This window comes from Plecotus auritus (genome assembly GCF_963455305.1).
Source record: "Plecotus auritus genome assembly, chromosome: 12".
In the NCBI taxonomy this organism is placed as follows: Eukaryota; Metazoa; Chordata; class Mammalia; order Chiroptera; family Vespertilionidae; genus Plecotus; species Plecotus auritus.
Genome location: NC_137778.1, coordinates 42,547,418 through 42,565,625, shown reverse-complemented (window position 1 = coordinate 42,565,625; position 18,208 = coordinate 42,547,418). Strand labels below are relative to the sequence as shown.

At 46.7% G+C, this 18,208-nt stretch overlaps 1 protein-coding gene and 1 long non-coding RNA gene across 3 annotated transcripts in view; one reads left to right on the top strand and one right to left on the bottom strand.

Annotated features, from left to right (window-relative positions):
• The window catches only part of DPH5 (diphthamide biosynthesis 5), a 21,514-nt gene extending 12,239 nt beyond the window's left edge, over nt 1-9,275 (bottom strand). The window contains exons 1-4 of one of the 2 annotated variants that reach the window (XM_080649332.1): nt 8,810-9,275; nt 8,558-8,716; nt 5,177-5,301; nt 921-1,029 (exon numbers count right to left, since the gene is read on the bottom strand). In XM_080649332.1, the coding sequence (XP_080505458.1) occupies nt 921-1,029; nt 5,177-5,301; nt 8,558-8,692 (369 nt within the window). In that variant the 5' untranslated portion in view covers nt 8,693-8,716; nt 8,810-9,275. The remainder of the gene's footprint in view (nt 1-920; nt 1,030-5,176; nt 5,302-8,557; nt 8,717-8,809) is intronic. The other variant, XM_080649333.1, reaches the window with a different exon arrangement.
• Nucleotides 9,105-18,208, top strand: LOC308237938. The gene is made up of 3 exons (XR_013959501.1): nt 9,105-9,290; nt 11,241-11,402; nt 16,147-18,208. It is a non-coding gene; the product is annotated as an uncharacterized lncRNA (long non-coding RNA).

The window sequence follows — 18,208 nt, the reverse complement described above, 5'->3', positions numbered from 1 at the left end:
CAAACTTTTTGACTCGAGGGCCACAATGGGTTCTTAAACTGGACCGGAGGGCCGGAACAAAAGCATGGATGGAGTGTTTGTGTGAACTAATATAAATTCAAAGTAAAGGAGCGGAGGGGAGAGCAAGAGAACCGGATAGAACAGCCGGATCCGGCCCACGGGCCGTAGTTTGCCCAAGGCTGCTCTAACCCCTCAGAACCAAGACTGCTGGACTAGAAATAACTAACTTTGCACACTAATGACCACAAAGTTGGCTTAAAAGCTTACTATCCATGGCTTTGGGCTCTTTCATAGAGTCTTTTAAGAAATGCTGCAGCCCAGGGCCCCGATGGCACAGAAGGTCACACTGCCTGGCAAAGCGTGGGCTCCGCAAGGCCCAGCACGGCATTCAGGAGAAGGCGGAGGCTTTTGGAGCACTGAACCCCTTTAATTAGATTGTATTCACTGCTTAGGTAGGCACGTATTAATGTGTGATTAAAATCTTTCTCTAGTTGCCCTGACCGGTGTGGCTCAGTGGATAGAGCGTCGGCCTACGGACTGTAGGGTCCCAGGTTCGATTCCGGTCAAGGGCATGTACCATGGTTGCGGGTGCATCCCCGGTGGGAGGTGTGCAGGAGGCAGCTGATCGATGTTTCTCTCTCATTGATGTTTCTAACTCTCTATCCTTCTCCCTTCCTCTCTGTAAAAAAATCAATAAAATATATTTAAAAAAAAAAAATCTTTCTCTAGTTAATTTCAATGGTCTATTCCAAGGGGGGGGAGGGGGGACCTTAAGTTATAGAAAAACAGTATAAAAGTTTTAATATTAAAAAACTGAGTACACACAAATGTAGCATAAAATAATAATGTCTTAGAGTCCATGAAATACAATAATTGTAGAAAAATAACCCTTTTTTAAAAACCCCTTCCTTCGTGGTTACCTGTAGGCCACAGCAGCCCACGGCGTTCAGGATGGAGGCGTTGTGGATGACTCGGTACGGGATGCCCAGGCTCGTGGCCCTCAGAATCAGGTCGCTGTGTGTCGTAGCCCTGGGATGAGAACAGGCCAGGTTGGGGTCAACTGACTCTTTAAGACAGTAACGCTGTAATACATCACGCGTTCACGTCCATCGGAAGGTCACGGGCACTGCTTTCCCCAAGTTCCCGGGCTTGTGGCAGGAGCAGAGTCAGTCTACACACGCCCCTGGCGAGGCTGCCCGCACCTGGAACGCAAGCCAAGCCGCCGTGGCAGCTCCAGGGAGAAGGGCAGCTTCTTGTGGCCCGTGGGCACCTGCACAGACACCCGGGATGGATGCCAGCAGCTGAACTCCGGAGCAGCGACTCCCCAACTTTTCAGGGTCAGGGCCCAAATATGGCAGAGCCAGAGCTACTTCTTGGTCTCTGCTCTGTTCTGAGGGGTGTTTTTTGTACTTGAAATCCAACATGGCAGGATACCCAGAACGTGTGCACAGCCTGTCGATCTTGGTGGTTGCAGTTAGAGCTGTAGCTGATAGAGCTGTAGCTGATAGAACCAGCCGGGTTTCACCCCCATCCGGCAGTCACAGTATATATAACTGTCTTCCCTGTTGCCTTTCCTTTTATGAGCTGAATCTAATGCTTATAATTAGGTAGATTGTGGTGAAGAGAGAATACACAGGGGTGGGCAAATGTAGGTGTACAGTTGTAATACAAACAACTCTAATAATGAATAGCAATGCCAGAATAAACTGTTTTGTGCACTCACCACTGTACGCCTACTTTTGCCCGCCCTGCATATAAATATAAATGCAGAGGCTCTGAAATGTGCCACATGGCTCCAGACTGCATTACTAAAGAGGCCTTTCCCCTTGAAAGCCCAGGCCTGCTGGGCCGGCCACATTAGCATGTTTGAGACGCTCGGACAAGGCATACCAAGTAGGAAGATCAAGGGCTGGCACGCCAGGAGGCCGTCACAAGCAGATTAACGAACGCCCCCCAGGGAGGCCTGTTTTTAATCATCCACATACAATAAAAACGAGTATGAAAATCAACCATTAATTTGATTTAGAGTAGGCTTTTAAAAAATAACACGGATGGCAGTTGTAAAAAAAAAAAATGTTCTTACTAGCACAGCCAACAGAATTTCACGACTTATCACTAAGATGAAGGAAGACTAAATGATGGGCTTTGGTGAGTGATTTAAATAGATGAGCAGGAAGGAAATCTGGTTGAAAACTGTATCTCTATCACGAGTTCATTTAAAATGACCAGATGCGGTTGGGGTGCTAGAAGACTTAATGACCTGGCAAAGGGCTTTGATTCTGTGGAACTGACATGAATGTGATTAAGTGCCCAGATTTCCGCTATAAAAATGTGACGATAACTGGTATTTTATCATCACGATTATCTAGATTATATTGCTTTCATGAGAAGTAAAAAAAATGGTTTGAGACACAGGCTTGAACCAGTATACTAAGCACTCCTTCCATGCCAGGGCTCGGGAAAATGCTTCATTTATGGTGGCTGGAAAAGTGTGTGTGTGTGTGTGTGTGTGTGTGCACGCGTGCGCATACGTAAAGACAAACATTACTATTTCTGGGCACGTGGCTCTGTCACAATCACACACACACACACACACACACACACACACACACACACACACGACTGTGGATAGTCACATGCCCAGAAATGGTAATAAATGCGTCTTCATATGCTTGTTCCTTGGAATTGCTAAGAAGGTAAGTTTAAGAGGAGATCCAAGAATGTTTTGATCAACGGCATCAATAAAATAACGAACATCACGGTGACCAATTTCAATGTGTAGGACTTGGTATGCTTCTGGTAAATTTTATTTGATGGGCACATTAGTTTGCAGACATTGTACTGCCATGTTTGATAGAAGTATGGTTGGAGATGTGGAAATTCACTAATATTTGCAATGACCTGGTAAAAATGATACTCTCGTGAACTGCCGGAAGCTATAAACTGGCACCATCCTTTGCAAAACTAATTTGACACGATAATGTCCACATTTGAAACTTTTGACTGTTTTTTTTTTCTTGGTATTTTAAACCTGATTTAGAGAATCTATAATAATAAAAGCATAATATGCTAATTAGACTGGACAGCCGAACGACCTTCTGGACGTCCTTCCAGACAACCTTCTGGATGAAGCTGGGACTGTGAGGGCTGAGGCAAGCGGCCGTGGCTGCAAGGGCCAAGCCCCTTGCACAAATTTCGCGCATCGGGCCTCTAGTCTACCATAAGAAAACAATCTAACCTGTGGGGATGGGCAAGTGGGAGGAGAGAAGAATCCTATACGTTAATCCCCATGTGGCAGGCTTTAATTACAAAGAAGAAACAAATGGGCTAATGATAATAATGTGGATGCTTACTGGACAGTTAGGAGGTGCCCAGCACTGTCCAAATGCATCACATGAGGTGGAAACCCCCCAATGACCTACCTGAGGGCACCCGGAAACAGGTGAAGAAAGGTGTATTTTTGCATGTGTACGTCATGAGGGAAAAGGCACCCACATAAGGATAAAAAAACCATGTGATCATTTATGTTATACTAGAGGCCTGATGCACGAAGATTCATGCAAGAATGGGCCTTCCTTCCCCTGGCTGCCAGCACCGCCTTCGCTCTGGCCCGGAGCCGCCTTTCCACCTTCCCATGCTGCCCAGAGGCCCAGAGTGGCTGGGGCGGTGCAGAAAGCCTGCATTGTTGCCAAGATGCAAGTGTCCCACCCCTGGCTGCTCGGTGCCTGCGTATGCAAATTAACCCGCCATCTTTATTGGGTTAATTTGCTTACCCACTCTTGATTGGCTGGTGGGCATCGCGAAGGTATGGTCAATTTGCATCTTTCTCTTTGATTAGTGTAGATATTACTTTCTACAGCTTAAAAATATTTTAAAAAGAATTTAAGATTGTACAATTTTCCTTTTTTTTAAAAAAAATTTTAACCAAATAAGGGGAAAGGGGCTGAAAATGTAAACAAAGGACATGTTTCCTGCTGTCATCCACAAAGAGGCATTGCAGTGCCTTGCTGCATTCTGTATTCCCTTCCTGGTTTGCCCATAGCATCCGCCCATATGCTAATTCTTCAAGGCCCAAGTAAAATTTACACATCCCCTCCCATCCTGTCTCCAACTACTGTATCCTCAACTACTATATCCCAATAGTCATCCAGTGGGTGAATGAAAAATAACCAGAGTGCAGCAATTATTACATAAATCGGAATCCAGGATTATACCTGGTCACTCACTGGCACAGGACAAATTAATTGCCTAAGAATCCAGAAAAAGAGAGGGGGCACTTACTCCTGAATGAAATAAGGGAGGGTCCATGGAAGAGGTGGCAGGTGAGCAGGGTCTCAGAGAATCTACTGTTCTACTAAATAGAAAGTGGGGGTGACGATAGCTAACGCTGCTGTACGGTACGTCTGAAAGGATCCAAGTCTAATAATGATACCCAACCCCTGGCACGTCATATGGATATCAATCACTTTCTTTCTAACAGACACATGCACACCATAACTCCATTCTTTTGAAAAACATCCTTGGGGGTGGGCTCACAGTGATTAGATTATCCTTATGTTCCTTAAACGTGCGACATAAATCCTGGGTCACCAGCTGGAGACAAAGAACTCTTCTGTCTGGCTTGACATCAGAGATTGATGATGCCCGACAGACAAGGGAAGCCCATCTTCTTAGTCATGGGGAGGGACAGGGCACCCCGTGGGCATGAGAAACTGAAACCTGAGCTTGATAGATGCTGAATTCAAGGCAAGTAAAGGGACGGCAATATTGTGAAAGATGAGATGATTAGACAGGAAAAGGCCTAGACAAAAGGAAGCAGAGATGCTTGCAATTTGCCTGTGAAACAATTGGCAGGTAGGACGCTCGATAACGTAACACGCTTACTTAAGCGTGATAGACTAGCTCCATCATGGGCCTAAGTGACGGCCTAAAGAACAGCAGAAGCAACGGTACACACGCCTTTGCCTAGGAGCACGCCCCTCCCAACACCTCTTCTTCATTAACATCCAAGATGATGAAATTCAAACTACACGTTTTTAGACAGAGCCCATGCAAACAGCGTCTCCCCTCCAAACCTGGCAGGTAAAAGGTTTTCAATGTAACGGAATGATTCTTATTGATTTTTTTTTTAAAAAAAGGAAATGCAATTAAAACGCTAATACCTGCTTTGACTTACCCAAATGGATCACCAACCACAAGGAACGCGACATCGCTGACATCAGCATCCTTTAAAATATTATCTGCTTCTTGCTCCACTTCTTCTCGGTCAGCGAGAATCAATTTCCTTCCGTAGAACTCTTCCTGTGGATGTAAGTCCAGTATCAAAATGAGACAGCCGGGAACCATTTCGACACACGTGCACCAATCTTTCTCTGGGGCTGGTGTAGATGATTTTGGCAGTTATCCAAACAGACCATTGAATACAACTCATCACTGAGCTAGCAGTCTATATCATGATGCAATTAAACTCTGTCTTTGGGGCTCTCTTCTTATCCCAAGAGGAGGCAGACCTCCCAACATCTGAGGCTTTTTGCATCTTAAATCTACCTCTAAATTTGGATCGAGTAAACCAGGCAGAACGTTGTAGGGTAAACGGAGAATCTGTATGTATGCCCGAGCCTTCCTTCAGAAACACAGTAATACAGAACAACTGTATTAAACAATAATTATAAACGTACACGGTAGTTTGGGTTTTGTTAAATTTTCCATGGGAAAATCTAGGAGACCTTGGCTTAAAAGGTCACACCAACGACAAATGAGAGAAAACGAAGATTTAGTTGTTTACAGGAGCAGCAAACATTCCTATCTAATTGCGGGAAAGACTAATTTAAAACGGCATGTCCTAGTTACTGCCAGGAAAGAAGAGAGGCAGGGGAAAAAGAGAACTCGGAACGTACAGGAAGCCTCCATACGAAGTGCTCCGGGAGCTTATCCCCGGATGTCAACTCAGGGGAAGGAAGCCCCGGTACCGACCTTCCCTGGAGGGCAGCGTGCCGGCGAGGAGGGCCTGCTGTGCTGGTGGTCGGGCAGTGGTTACAGCTACTCCGCAAGGTCAGGAGTCTTGTAACGGACTTCCTGGGCGGTGACGTGTGACTCAAACGCAGTGAGCGTGGATGCAGAGCTAAGTAATACTATTCCTGACATACGGATAAAGATTGCTAGAATCACAGGGATTATGTGACAAGGATGATAGGCTGAGTCCCACATTGTAAGGATTGCTGTAGGGAAGGAGTGTCTGGTTCTCAATGGCCTGCCAAGCAGATGGCTAAATGGACCAATGAGTCAGCATCTGAAGATGAAGGCTATCGTTCCACGAGGGATTGATAAGTATTCCTAAGGCTTAACTAGGATCTGTTTCTCCAATGGGAAAGGAAGATCCTCTCCTCTGCCATGCTTAGAGATAATGTTCCGGAGATTCCCAGCGACGATGATGGTTTTATGGACGAAAGATGTTCTTTATTTTCGCCTTTACTACACACATCTAGATGGAGTGACTCTTGATCAGGGACCAGAACCTCACCTTTTAAGTCATTTTCTAAGATTCACATTTCGGATAAGGACAGATGGGGAAGAAGGGAATAAAGGTCATAGCTGATGGCCACAGTTTTCTCAGTGCCAAGTCCTTCACTGTCCTTTTCTCTGTCCCTCCAAGATCAATCCACAGCTTTCGACAGGACCAGGAGAGAGTGAGCTGGTGTCCAGGGGAAGTGGGTTAGGAAGGAAGAGAGGGAATAGGTACACCGGGAGGAAACGGAAGATATTTTAGTTATGCCCAAGAACGAATATAGTGAACACTGAGCTTTTCTCCTCCATGCTCTGGCTCACGATTATATTTTCTTCAGCAAGAAATGTGCTGGCACCTACCAGGGCTTCCTTCCCTACGGTCATCCCCTTATTAAATCTTATCTACAATAACAACATGTGTACTAACTCACTTACACTGGGCTCACTCTGTGGTCAGGCACTGTTCTGAAAACTTAGGCAGTACAGGAGTCCATTGAATCTGTACCATAGCAGGAGGCAGGCACTATGTTTTTATCCCTTACAGATCAGAAGAAGAGCATGGAGAAGCTACATGACTGCCTGGAGCACAGAACCTTAGCCGATTGCACAGCTTCACAGGCACCAAACGGGGCACAGCCAGGCGGAGTTCAGCTCTGCTCCCTGCAGGGAGCTGGGGCCCCGAAGTTAGTCCCCTTTGGCCAGGAGGACGGAGGCACAGCTTCCTCCATTTACCCTGCAGAGCTGCATAAATATGACCATTTTCTATTTGGACCACGAGATAAATGTGACTAAAAGAAACAAAACAAAAAGACTAGGAATGCATTGTTTTGAAACAAAGCTCAAATCCCACCTATTCCATAGTATGCCCTGACCATCACAGCACGAAGCAACATCCATCCCAATTGTAATGAATAACTAGTTAATTATTTAACGTGAGACAGCTTCTACTACCTAGTTGGCAAAAGCGAGAATGTGGACTTAAATAAGATCATGTAACTTTTTTTTCCAGCAATATAATTTTACAGTCCCCCCCCTCCCGCTCCTTAAATTTTCCATTATTATGTATGTCCTCCTGGGTATAATACAGACACATCATGAGCCACTTGCAAACAAACATCATAGTCTACGTCTCTGTATCGTGCACACAGGTACGTTATACCAAAGGCATGTATTTATCCACAGAAATTGCCTAAAGACATTCAAGATGTAAACACCAAAATCAGATTCGCCATCTCCAGTTTAACCTTGAAGACTAGAGGATATAGAAATGATAGTGCCTGTTGGGCTGTGACGCCGAGAGGATAGAAGACCTGAAATTTTCTAGGGCCCCTTTTCGTTTGGAAGAGTTGCTAGACTAGGCAATTGTAAGATTCCCTCCTTCCTCCTAGAACCTGCTCACCGATCCTTTGCGTCTTAATTTACATGGCACTTGGAGTTTGACGATAAACCTACACTTACTCCCTCCTCCAAAATTCAACGAGCCCTTAATGACAGCCAGCTATAACGTAGGATACACCAACAAACGCTGTGGCTACTGCACCAGGATCACGTAACACATACAGGTGTTTGGGTTACAGGCCTTCCTGGGAGCTGTCTATTTAAAGGTAAGACCTCTCTGGATAAACACAGGCAGAAAGGCAATTACCACTCCCTATGGAAATACTTGGAGGGCGAGGCTCTCAGCGTGGTTTCTGAATAGGTAGGTAGCCAACTCATGAACGCTGGATCCGCCCCTCATTGGCCCTCCACTCACAAAGGATTTCTGGGCGATCTCATGAAATAAGGGATTCTGATAACCATCCCCGGGGGTGAAAATAACTCTCCCTTCCTGTTTCCTGGAGAAAGCCATAAAATTAGACTTGTAAAGTAAGACAAAACGCCCTTTCATCTCCAGGTCCCTTGGCTGGTGTACAATCCCACGCTCCCCAAACCCTTAAGGAGCCTGGGGTGTCTTGGAAAGGGTTTGACAAGCAGACCCGCAAATCCGGTTCCGCTTGGTGCTGTCATGGAACGGGCTGCTGGACGGCAATCTTCGCCGCAGGCTGGCACCTACCAGGGCTTCCTTCCCTACGGTCAGGACCGAGGTGTAGGCTTCCAGGTACACCCGGCTGCAGCGCCTCACCACTTCCAGGCCCTTGACGGTGATGTCCTTGGCATCTCCCAGGCCCAAGCCGATCAGGTAAAGCATTTCAAAGTCCAGGGGGGTGGGAGGCTGCAGGACACATGGACAAGAAAGACAGGTGTCAGCTACCCCGAGGATACCCGAAGTCTAGCGATGCACACGAGGATGAAAACCAACACACACCTGGAGGCTCCGCGGGTCCCAAGGAGTGAGGCTGGGGAAGCTGACTTCCCGCCTCCTAAACAAGGATCGGGTAGGAATCAATGTTCCTAAGCAGCCCTATCCCGCTTTTCCTCCTGCTCCCCAAACCGAGCAGCAAGCAATCACCCGGCGAGAGAATCGGCGTCGGTCCCGGGCCTCCCCAACGTGCTACCTGCAGTCTTCCCGCGGGAGCAGCAGCCAGGTCGCGCCCAGCCAGGACCCACGCCGCACGCTTCACCGGCGGTGCCGCAAAGCGCCAGCGCGTTCACGGCACTTTACGACAGCACGCCGGCTTCTGCGCCGGTGAGCGGGGCGGGAGGGTCGGGTCGGCAGGTCAGGGCGCGGCTGGACCTGAGGTGACCCGCCCGCAACCGGGGCGCGGAGGTTAGTCCGCCTGGAGACCCCAGCGTGGCTTCTGAGGAGGGACGAGGCCAGTGGTTCCGCATCCCTGTCGGAGCAGAGGGTACGTGAGGGAGCCCTGCTCCTCCGGACACGATGGAGGGGGAGGGGGGGAGGGGAGAGGGGCGGGACCTTCCGACTTTGCTCCGGGATTGCCCGAGGGCACAGTTCTTTTCCCGCCGTTTTGTTCTGTTGTCGTTGTAGCGCCTGTCTCTCTGCTGGGGGGTCTGCTGGGCACCCCAGGCCGCCCGCCTCCCCGCTGAGGGTTCCCCTGGGCACCCCAGGCCGCCCGCCTCTCCGCTGGGGGGTCTGCTGGGCACCCCAAGCCGCCCGCCTCCCCTGTGAGTGTTCCGCTGGGCACCCCAGGCCGCCCGCCTCCCCGCTGAAGGTTCCCCTGGGCACCCCAGGCCGCCCGCCTCCCCGCTGAGGGTTCCGCTGGGCACCCCGCCCCCCGGCGGGTCGTGGGGTCTGATTTCCTCGGGTTTGTCCCCTGACCCGATTCGGAGAGTCCCAGGGGGCGTGACGGCACCAGCCTCGGTCGCCCTTGGCGTCGGGCAGCCCAGCTCCTCCTGCCCGAGGGGACTTCAGGCCTCGCCGGTGCTTCCACAGGGGGAATTCCTCTGGAGCTCAGACGTGGCTCCGAGAGCGGCACGGGTCGTGTTTACTGTCAATGCCCTTGGTCGCTGGTGGCGTCATCCAAGACCAGTTTGCTTATCTGAGGACCTGGTGTTGATTATTCAGAATTCTCCCGCTGCTTCGCTCGAGATGCCTTGACTTTATGTTGTTTTTTTCCCTGGGTTCCATCCAGCCTTTGCACTTACACACTTTATTTCTTCATTTCATTCATTCCATTTCATTGATATCAGAGAGGACAGGAGAGGGAGAGAGAGAGAAACATCAATGATGAGAGCGAATCATGGGTCGGCTGCCTCCTGCACGCCCCACACTGGGGATCGAGCCCACAATCCCTGCCTGTGCCCCGACCTCCTGGTTCAGAGGTCCATGCTCAACCACTGAGCCAAGGCTGGGCTGCTCTTACACACTTTTTAAAATATATATATATATTATTGATATTTTACAGAGAGGAAGGAAGAGGAATAGAGAGTTAGGAACATCGATGAGAGAGAAACATCGATCAGCTGCCTCCTGCACACTCCCTACTGGGGATGTGCCCGCAACCAAGGTTCATGCCCTTGACCGGAATCGAACCCGGGACCCTTCAGTCCGCAGGCGGACACTCTATCCACTGAGCCAAACCGGTTAGGGCGCTCTTACACACACTTTTAATGAGTGATTCCACCTATTCTCATTATGCGGATCCATCCCTCACACCATAAACAAAGATCTTCAAAGGCATCGAAGATGTCAATGGAGAAACCTGAAAGTTTTATAACTTCCAGGAGAGAACATAGGAGGAAATATTTGTGACCTTATTTAGGCAGACTTGAGTCGCCTCGCCTGTGAAACAGATAATGGAACCATCCCCCATCGCATTATTGGGAGGATAGGTATCAAGGGCTGAGCACAGTGCCAGGCAGTTAGTAATATTGGCAGACAGAGAGACGGAGGTTGGAGTTTTACAGTTACCTGGTGTCCATCAGGTTATGGTATTACAGTTAGCTTCCTTTATCCCATCTGGATTGGTTCTCATTCTTTTTTCCCATTCTCAAAAGTTCTATGAAATAATGTAAGTTCATTCATCATAGACCAATCCTCTAAATACAGTATTTTATTGGTTCACAAGGGGTCATTCTAAGCTAACATTATTCTCCTCTGATATATTGTTTTTGAGAAAAACTTTCATTCCTATCACTCTGCCCTTGAGTTTAGCACAGTAACCTTCCCTGGTTGGCAACAAATAAATGTGGACCCGGCAACTTGTTCATGCTTAAAGAAGAAGGTGGCTAATGTTGCAAATGGAGTTTATTTCCTAATATTTTAGTAAGCAGTCTACCAGTGAGAGGATAAGATGTGCACTTGGGATAAAAAAATTAAATTTTTACACTTTTTTTAGATGTTCCACACCAAGAAAAAGGAAAATTGCGGTACATTCATACAAGATGGTACTAGATGGACAGCAACGAAAAAGAACAAAGTCCCGCGACACGAAAGGACAAGGAGCAGAAGATACCATGGAAATGGGCCGTAGCTTATGTATAGCCAAGTCCACAAAATCGTAAGTAGTTTGATGAATTTTTGCGTATGTGTACAACCATGTACCCACCTCCCGGATCAAAATACAGCCCATTCCCAGCATCACCGAAGACTCCCTTTGTGTCCTCCTGTGAATGCCTTCCCCTCCCCAAGGTAACCATTATTTTACCTCTAGTACCCTAAATGAGTTTATCTATTCTTATAAATGGAATTACAGTACCATGTACTCTTTCATGTCTGGCTTCTTTGGCTCAACTTTATTTCTGTGAGATTCATCATGTTGTTTTAAGTAGCAGAAGTTCATTCTTTTTTTCTTGCTGAAGAGTATGCCAGTATATGCATGTATCACAGTTTACTTTTCTTTTTATTTTTCGTGGATGTCTAAGATGTTTTAGTTTCGGGTCAATATGAATAAATCTGATATGAACATTGTTATACCTTTTGTTGGACATAGCACTCATCTCTGTTGGAACATATACCCAGGAATTTAATTTCTAGGTCACAGGATGTATGTGTTTCTAGTCTAGTAAATAGTGCGAACAGTTTTCCAAAATGTGCAACTTACATTCCCATTAACTGCTGGTGAGAGTTCCAGTTTCTCCGTATCTTTGCCAACACTTAGTGTTGTGAGTACTTTGAATATGCGTGGGTGTGTGTAGTGATATGTCATTGTGGTTGTAATTTGCAGTTCCCTAATGATCAGTGGTGTTAATCACCTCATATCTAATTTTTCTAAGTAATTAAAAAAATTTTTTAAGGCAAAAGTGTTTATCTCCCCACCACAGTGTTCTTTAAGTAGTTAGTGAATCTATGCTCGGGAGTTACCGCATTTCCAGTAAGGTACTCTCTAAACGGGCCTTTGTGTGCGTGCACGGGAACTGGGTGCCTGAAGAGTAAAGCCCAGGAGTCAGGATGCCCACTCTTTCTGGCTCTGTGGCCAGTAACTATGTGGGTTTGAACCATTTTTGCTTTTCTAAGATGAATGCTTTAGTCTGGATGATTTCTAAAAGACGCTCGCTGTAGGATTCAGAAACCTCCGTCTGTGCAAGAAGTGGATTAGAATGTAAAGAATACTAGATCAGTAATCAACCTGGGCTCTTGGTGGGCCTTTGCTTTATTTCATGCTCTAAACCAGCCGTGGGCAAACTACGGCCCGCGGGCCAGATCCGGCTGTTCTATCCGGTTCTCTTGCTCTCCCCTCCGCTCCTTTACTTTGAATTTATATTAGTTCACACAAACACTCCATCCATGCTTTGTTCTGGCCCTCTGGTCCAGTTTAAGAACCCATTGTGGCCCTCGAGTCAAAAAGTTTGCCCACCCCTGAACCCCAGTAAGTCTCTTCCTCCTCCTCCTCTACCTTCCTTGAGCAGATTTTGATTTGAAAATAAGCAATACTAGAATCCTTTAAGCCTGGAGATTAGCAAAACAGAATATAAAAAATTTTAAGACCACGTAAGTTGTCGTTATTAAATGTGTGTACTAATAGGTAATAAGCTGTGTCGATCTTGAGTTATTCAGATTTAGCAATATGGTCACTTCTGATACTTACAGACTGTTTCTCCACCCCCACCCCCATGTATATCTAGAATCTTTTCAACCAAAATTAAACCTTTGTCTATATCAAATTGCAGAATTACTTGGAGTGGATTCAGTTTGCATTTTCTAAAACCTAGGCAGGCTTGGGATATGATTCACCCTAACCTCATTTCCTTGCATTTTACTTTGTTTATTTGGTTTTCTGTTTGTTTTGCAGCAATACTTTCTGTTGTAACTTTGAGTGGCAGTGTTTCTTTTCAGCATTTTTAAACAACTCGCCATCAGAGCTCATTAAGTCTTTTGAAAATAGTGACTTATTTGGGTCCCGACCCCTAGAGAACTACTGTATTTTAATCATATCTTTGCTTCTGGCCATTGCTGGTCTTTGGTCATTCACTAAACAATACTTGACGAAATTCTAACAGTAGTGTCAACAGTGTTGTTTATTCCATGTACACCAGTTGCAGGAACAGTGAAAAGCTGTGGTCTGGAGCCTGGGCTTTGGAACCAAGTGGTGTAAACCCTTGAAATCAGACTCCTCTGATTAGCAATGTAACCTTAGGAAAGTCCCGGAGTTCTCAATTGTATTACGTGTAAAATTCAGATAATAAAGGTACTTCCCTTATAGGACTATCATGTGGATTAAATGGGGTAATACTACATATTTGAACAGCTTTGAAAGTGTCTTGTGCTTAGAAATCATTCATTAAATGTCAGTTTCCTTTATAGATATTACTGTCTTTAGGGTTTCATGAGGATTAAATGTGGTGAGATAAGTAAAGTGTATGTCAAAAGGCCTGCAGATATTACTACCAAACAAAGGTTTTTCTCTGGCCAGTTGGTTCTACACAATTTCTGTGTATTAAATAAAATTGCACGTTAGTACACCCCCCTACCCACCCACCCAAAAAAGTGAATTTGCTAGTAGAATATTTGGTGCTCAGAAAACCTGATTTCCAGACTAAAGCTTAAAGCTTTTAATAGTTATAATGCAGCTGAAATGTTGTGTGTAATGAAAGGAAGCAGTAACTAGTATTATTAATACGTTTTTAAAAATAAATAATTAAATTTTTAAAAATTAAAAAAATAAATTTTTTTTTGTTAAATAATGATGTGATGACATGTTTTAGTTTCTAGTAATTTTATCCTATGGCCAGTTAAACTCCATCAGTAGTTGGAGTTGTTTGGGGACATGGTGGTGTGAGACTCTGGGACTAATACACTTCTTAAAGCTGTAAGAATTCTTTTTTTTATTTTCTTTGTAGTAAAACCACATTAGTTTCAGGTGTACACGCCAAGAATCTGTAAGAATTCTTACACAGCACTTACTAAAATATTCATAGAATCATACTCATCTTGGCACTCACACCACTTACCTGTGATCTGGGCCCCTGTCTGGCCTCCCGGTGTTTCTCAGTAATAGAATGCCTTGCCTTGTACCTACGTGTATCTTCTGTATTATTTCAAGAGATTGAGCCATGCAGCTGATTTCAGTCTGCTGAGAGACTTGGTTTCTTGCCCTTGGTCCCGTTTGAGTTTCCTTTTGCAAAGCAAGACCCCCAGACAGCTAGGCCCCTCCCTGTGGGAACGGGCAGGCTCACTGAGTGCAGTTGACCGGGTTGTGCACTGCACAGCCGCAGGAAGTGCCATTCACGTGCACGCCATACGACCTGCTCAGCCCGCCGTGGTGGCCCAGGAGCTGTTGTTCACCAGGTGTGCTCCTGCTTGAATAGCTGCTCTGAATCAGTGCTACTTGATTTGTATGTACTTATTTCTGCTTTAAGTGAATGATTCACGCCACACCATCGCATGCTGAACTGGCACTTTCCACGTGTGGTCTTCCCTGGGCCGCATGCGCGGAGATCCTCGCCTGCCTTCAGTTATTTGGTATCGTCTGCTTGGCGTCTTGCTTCTGGTCAGTTTGTCTGGTCAGTTTGTCTTGATTTTCACAGCCACTCGTTGCTAGGTGCTGTGTCTCTTCCTGGGCTGCTCCTTCCCTACCTTATCCCCCAGGAATCTTATCCTTTACGTTCTAGGTTAGAAGCCCCTGGTCTGGGTGCCCTCCCGCCTTACCCACGCTGCAATTTCCTCCCTTGCTCTTTTGATTCCCTGTGATTTCTTACTAGTCCTGCATGTTATTTCTCTAGTTAGACTAGATTTCAAGGCAGACGGCTGTGTTGTATGTGTCTGCATGTTCTCGTACACCTGTGTCCGTGCTTTGCTCACAACAGATGCCACATGAATGATTGTAGAACGACTTGGTGAACATGCGGCCTAACAAGAGCAGTCCGTTGGGATGCACTTAGTGGACCCGAGGGGAGAGGCAAGGCCAGGGAGGTGGCTGGGAACACAGTTAGTGATCATGCGTGCGGTGACACTCAGTCTGGAATATTCTCAGTGGCGAAATCGAGTTGAGATGTGTTGACTGTATAAATCACTGTGCAGGACCATGAACACAGTTAAGTTGGAGGGGAGCGCAGGGCTTGAGTAAAACCTGATGTTTCTTACTCTTAGAAGTTTGTCAGAGGTCGGGAAAATAAATTCAGATCAAGTTAACGGTACTCTGCATTCAGTGTAACATGCATAAAACCACAAAGAAATGCATCCTAGAAATGTCTCACTTAGTCTTTCCAGGGCTGTGCTAACATTTAATTGCTCTAACGTAAACTCCACTTCAGGGTGAAATTCCTACAAAACTGAAAGATGTGGGATTTTTCTTCCCTCTTGTAAGCAGCTGGACACATGACTAGCTAGGCATAGAGAGCTGAGATTATTGCTCATTGCTGCAAGTCATTTTCACACCCCTCTCCCAAAGCCTCCTGAGAGCCAGACTTCCTTTTTGTCGTGAGGGTCACCTTTTTGAGAGATTCTTGCACATTCGGGAGTGTTCACCACTTGCAGAGAGTTAGCCTAAGTCCTTCCACAACTGATGTGAAGCCCTATAATAACTAACTGGCCCAGCCAGGCCTGTCAGTACAAAAAACATTTTTCGTGTGTCCTGCATAGGGCTGTGTGTTCTGTTCTCTCGGGGCCAGAGAGAAGCATACGTTACCATCTCCACCCTCTAGAGATGACACCGAGCGGGGAATGCAGCATTCCTGGCTGTGCGCCTGGGTAACCTGACCATGGTGACGCCTGCCGCACACAGGGACAAGCTGCACAGCGGGAAGAGGGGAATGAGATTGGCATGCTCGACACTGCGCTAATTCTGCTCTTTTTATAATATCCAGGTAACACATGGAACCTCTTTCTGGATGCTTGATGGGCCTCAGATAACCACAGTTGATTTGTGTCGTGGTTTTGGGGGGACTGTTGGTAGGGTGTTGTCCAGGGATCCTAACTCGGTGCAGATGGACAGCCTGCGGATGGACTTCAGCCTGCAGACGTGCTGACAGGATCCTTCGGGCTGCCCAGACCCGTTCCTTAGTGTGGACTGATCCTAACTGCGTTTACCTGTTACTGAGACACAGAGCTGGCTGCCATTTTGTCAGCTTTACTGGTGTTCGGGAAGAGACAAAGAATGTGTGTTCCACTTAGGGCATTCCTTCTCTTAGCTGCCAGTTTGAAGATCCTTGATGAGCATTACGTCCAAATAGGTAAGTGAGTATAATTACTAGACTCTGGGAAGACATAAGGAAATGTCGGTCCTCCACACAGCACCTCGCTAATGGAATCCTTCTGAGCCGCATAGACGTAAGTTCCCTTCTAAGTCCTGCTTTCTGGGCTGATGTTTCACGGTGACATGGTCTCTGCGTTAAAGGCGCTGGCTGGGCTGCACTCTGCTGCCATTCCTCACCGCCAGGAAAAGTTCCGTGTGGTGTGTGGATACATTGGACCAGCTCTAGGCTCATCCCTCTATTGCAGTCTATATTTTCAGTTTGATATTTATACTTAAGGTCTCATCCCTTTTACAAAGCAAGACCCCCAACAAGCTAGGTCCTCCCCTGTGGGAACTGTCAGGGTCCCTGAGTGCAGCTGAATGGATTGTGCACTGCACAGCCGCAGGAAGTGCCGTTCACGTGCACGCCATACGACCTGCTCAGCCCGACGTGGTGGCCCAGTGACCTTGTTCACCTGCTGTGCTCCTGCTTGCATCTCCTGTTACCTGACGTGCTTGGTTTGCTTTTGTCCCTGGGAGTAGTCTGCCTTGGAGTTGAACTTTGTTGTTGTCTCTAGTGCTCCCCCTACCAATGTGGTTTTTTCACGGAATAGAGGCTTCCTCATCGTGTGTGATGAGCATGTATTCCTCACCTGTCTCTGGATTGCTGCGCATCTCTTCTCCCTCTTTCTCGGAGACTGTGTCTCATCTAGATCCTCTTCCACAGTTCTGCCTGCTCCTCCCAGCTGGCTTTTCCCTTCTGCATGTTAGAACGTACCCGACTTAATGGTCAGCACCACCTTCCTCTGAGTTTTGCCCCCATCTAGCTGTTTCCAATACAACTCAGTGAGAGCCTGGGAGGACTTACCCACTCCCGTGGCTCCAGTGTTAAAGTTACGGCTTTCCTAACTTCCTGTTCTCTGAATGGATGTTGCCTGGAGCTCTGGCCAGATGAAGGGTTTTCTGCTGTTAGGGGGGCTGCACCTCCTTTTTTGTCTGGTTTGGACTTGCTCTGGAGAACAACCAGTGTATGTACGAAGCAGCCCCTCTCTGTACCTGGCCAGAACCAAGTCAGCTGCACTTGGTAATAACCTACCTGTGGGCCCTGAAGAAGTGTTCCTAGGAGATCAGTGTCCTGGAACCGCCTTGCCTCAAGGCTGTTAGGAATTTCGGTACCGTCCCACTGATTGTACCATTAGGATCGAGGTCCTCCCAGGGGACCGTCTCCTTTTTATATCTGGTTTTTAAGTTAATGTTCTCCACTCTTGAAGCTTCAGTACCTGTGGCCTGAGCTGTGCCCCGCCACCCAGCTCCTGTAAGATTAAGCACAGGAAATGTTGCGAATAAACAAGGTGGTCCCCCAAAAAGATCTGGAATAGCAAATTTATACGTTGGAGAGAACCAGAAATTCAAGAGCCATGCTCAATTTGGTGCTTTAAAAAGTCACTGGCTGATCTGGCTCCCCCTGAGAATTCAGAAGCTGATAAAGCCCCACAGCTGTGACAGAGGAGGACTGCGGTTAGGGCCGGAATCGGCCTGAGGACCCTGTCCGTTATCCTAAATTTTTAAACGTTTTAGATTTGATTTTTAATGGAATGGATCTTGGTGGTTTTACAATCCTTTGCCTAGAAGGGTCTGCGTCTGTTTTTAACCTCATAAGTACTTGCTAATAAAATTTTTTTGAAGTCATGGCA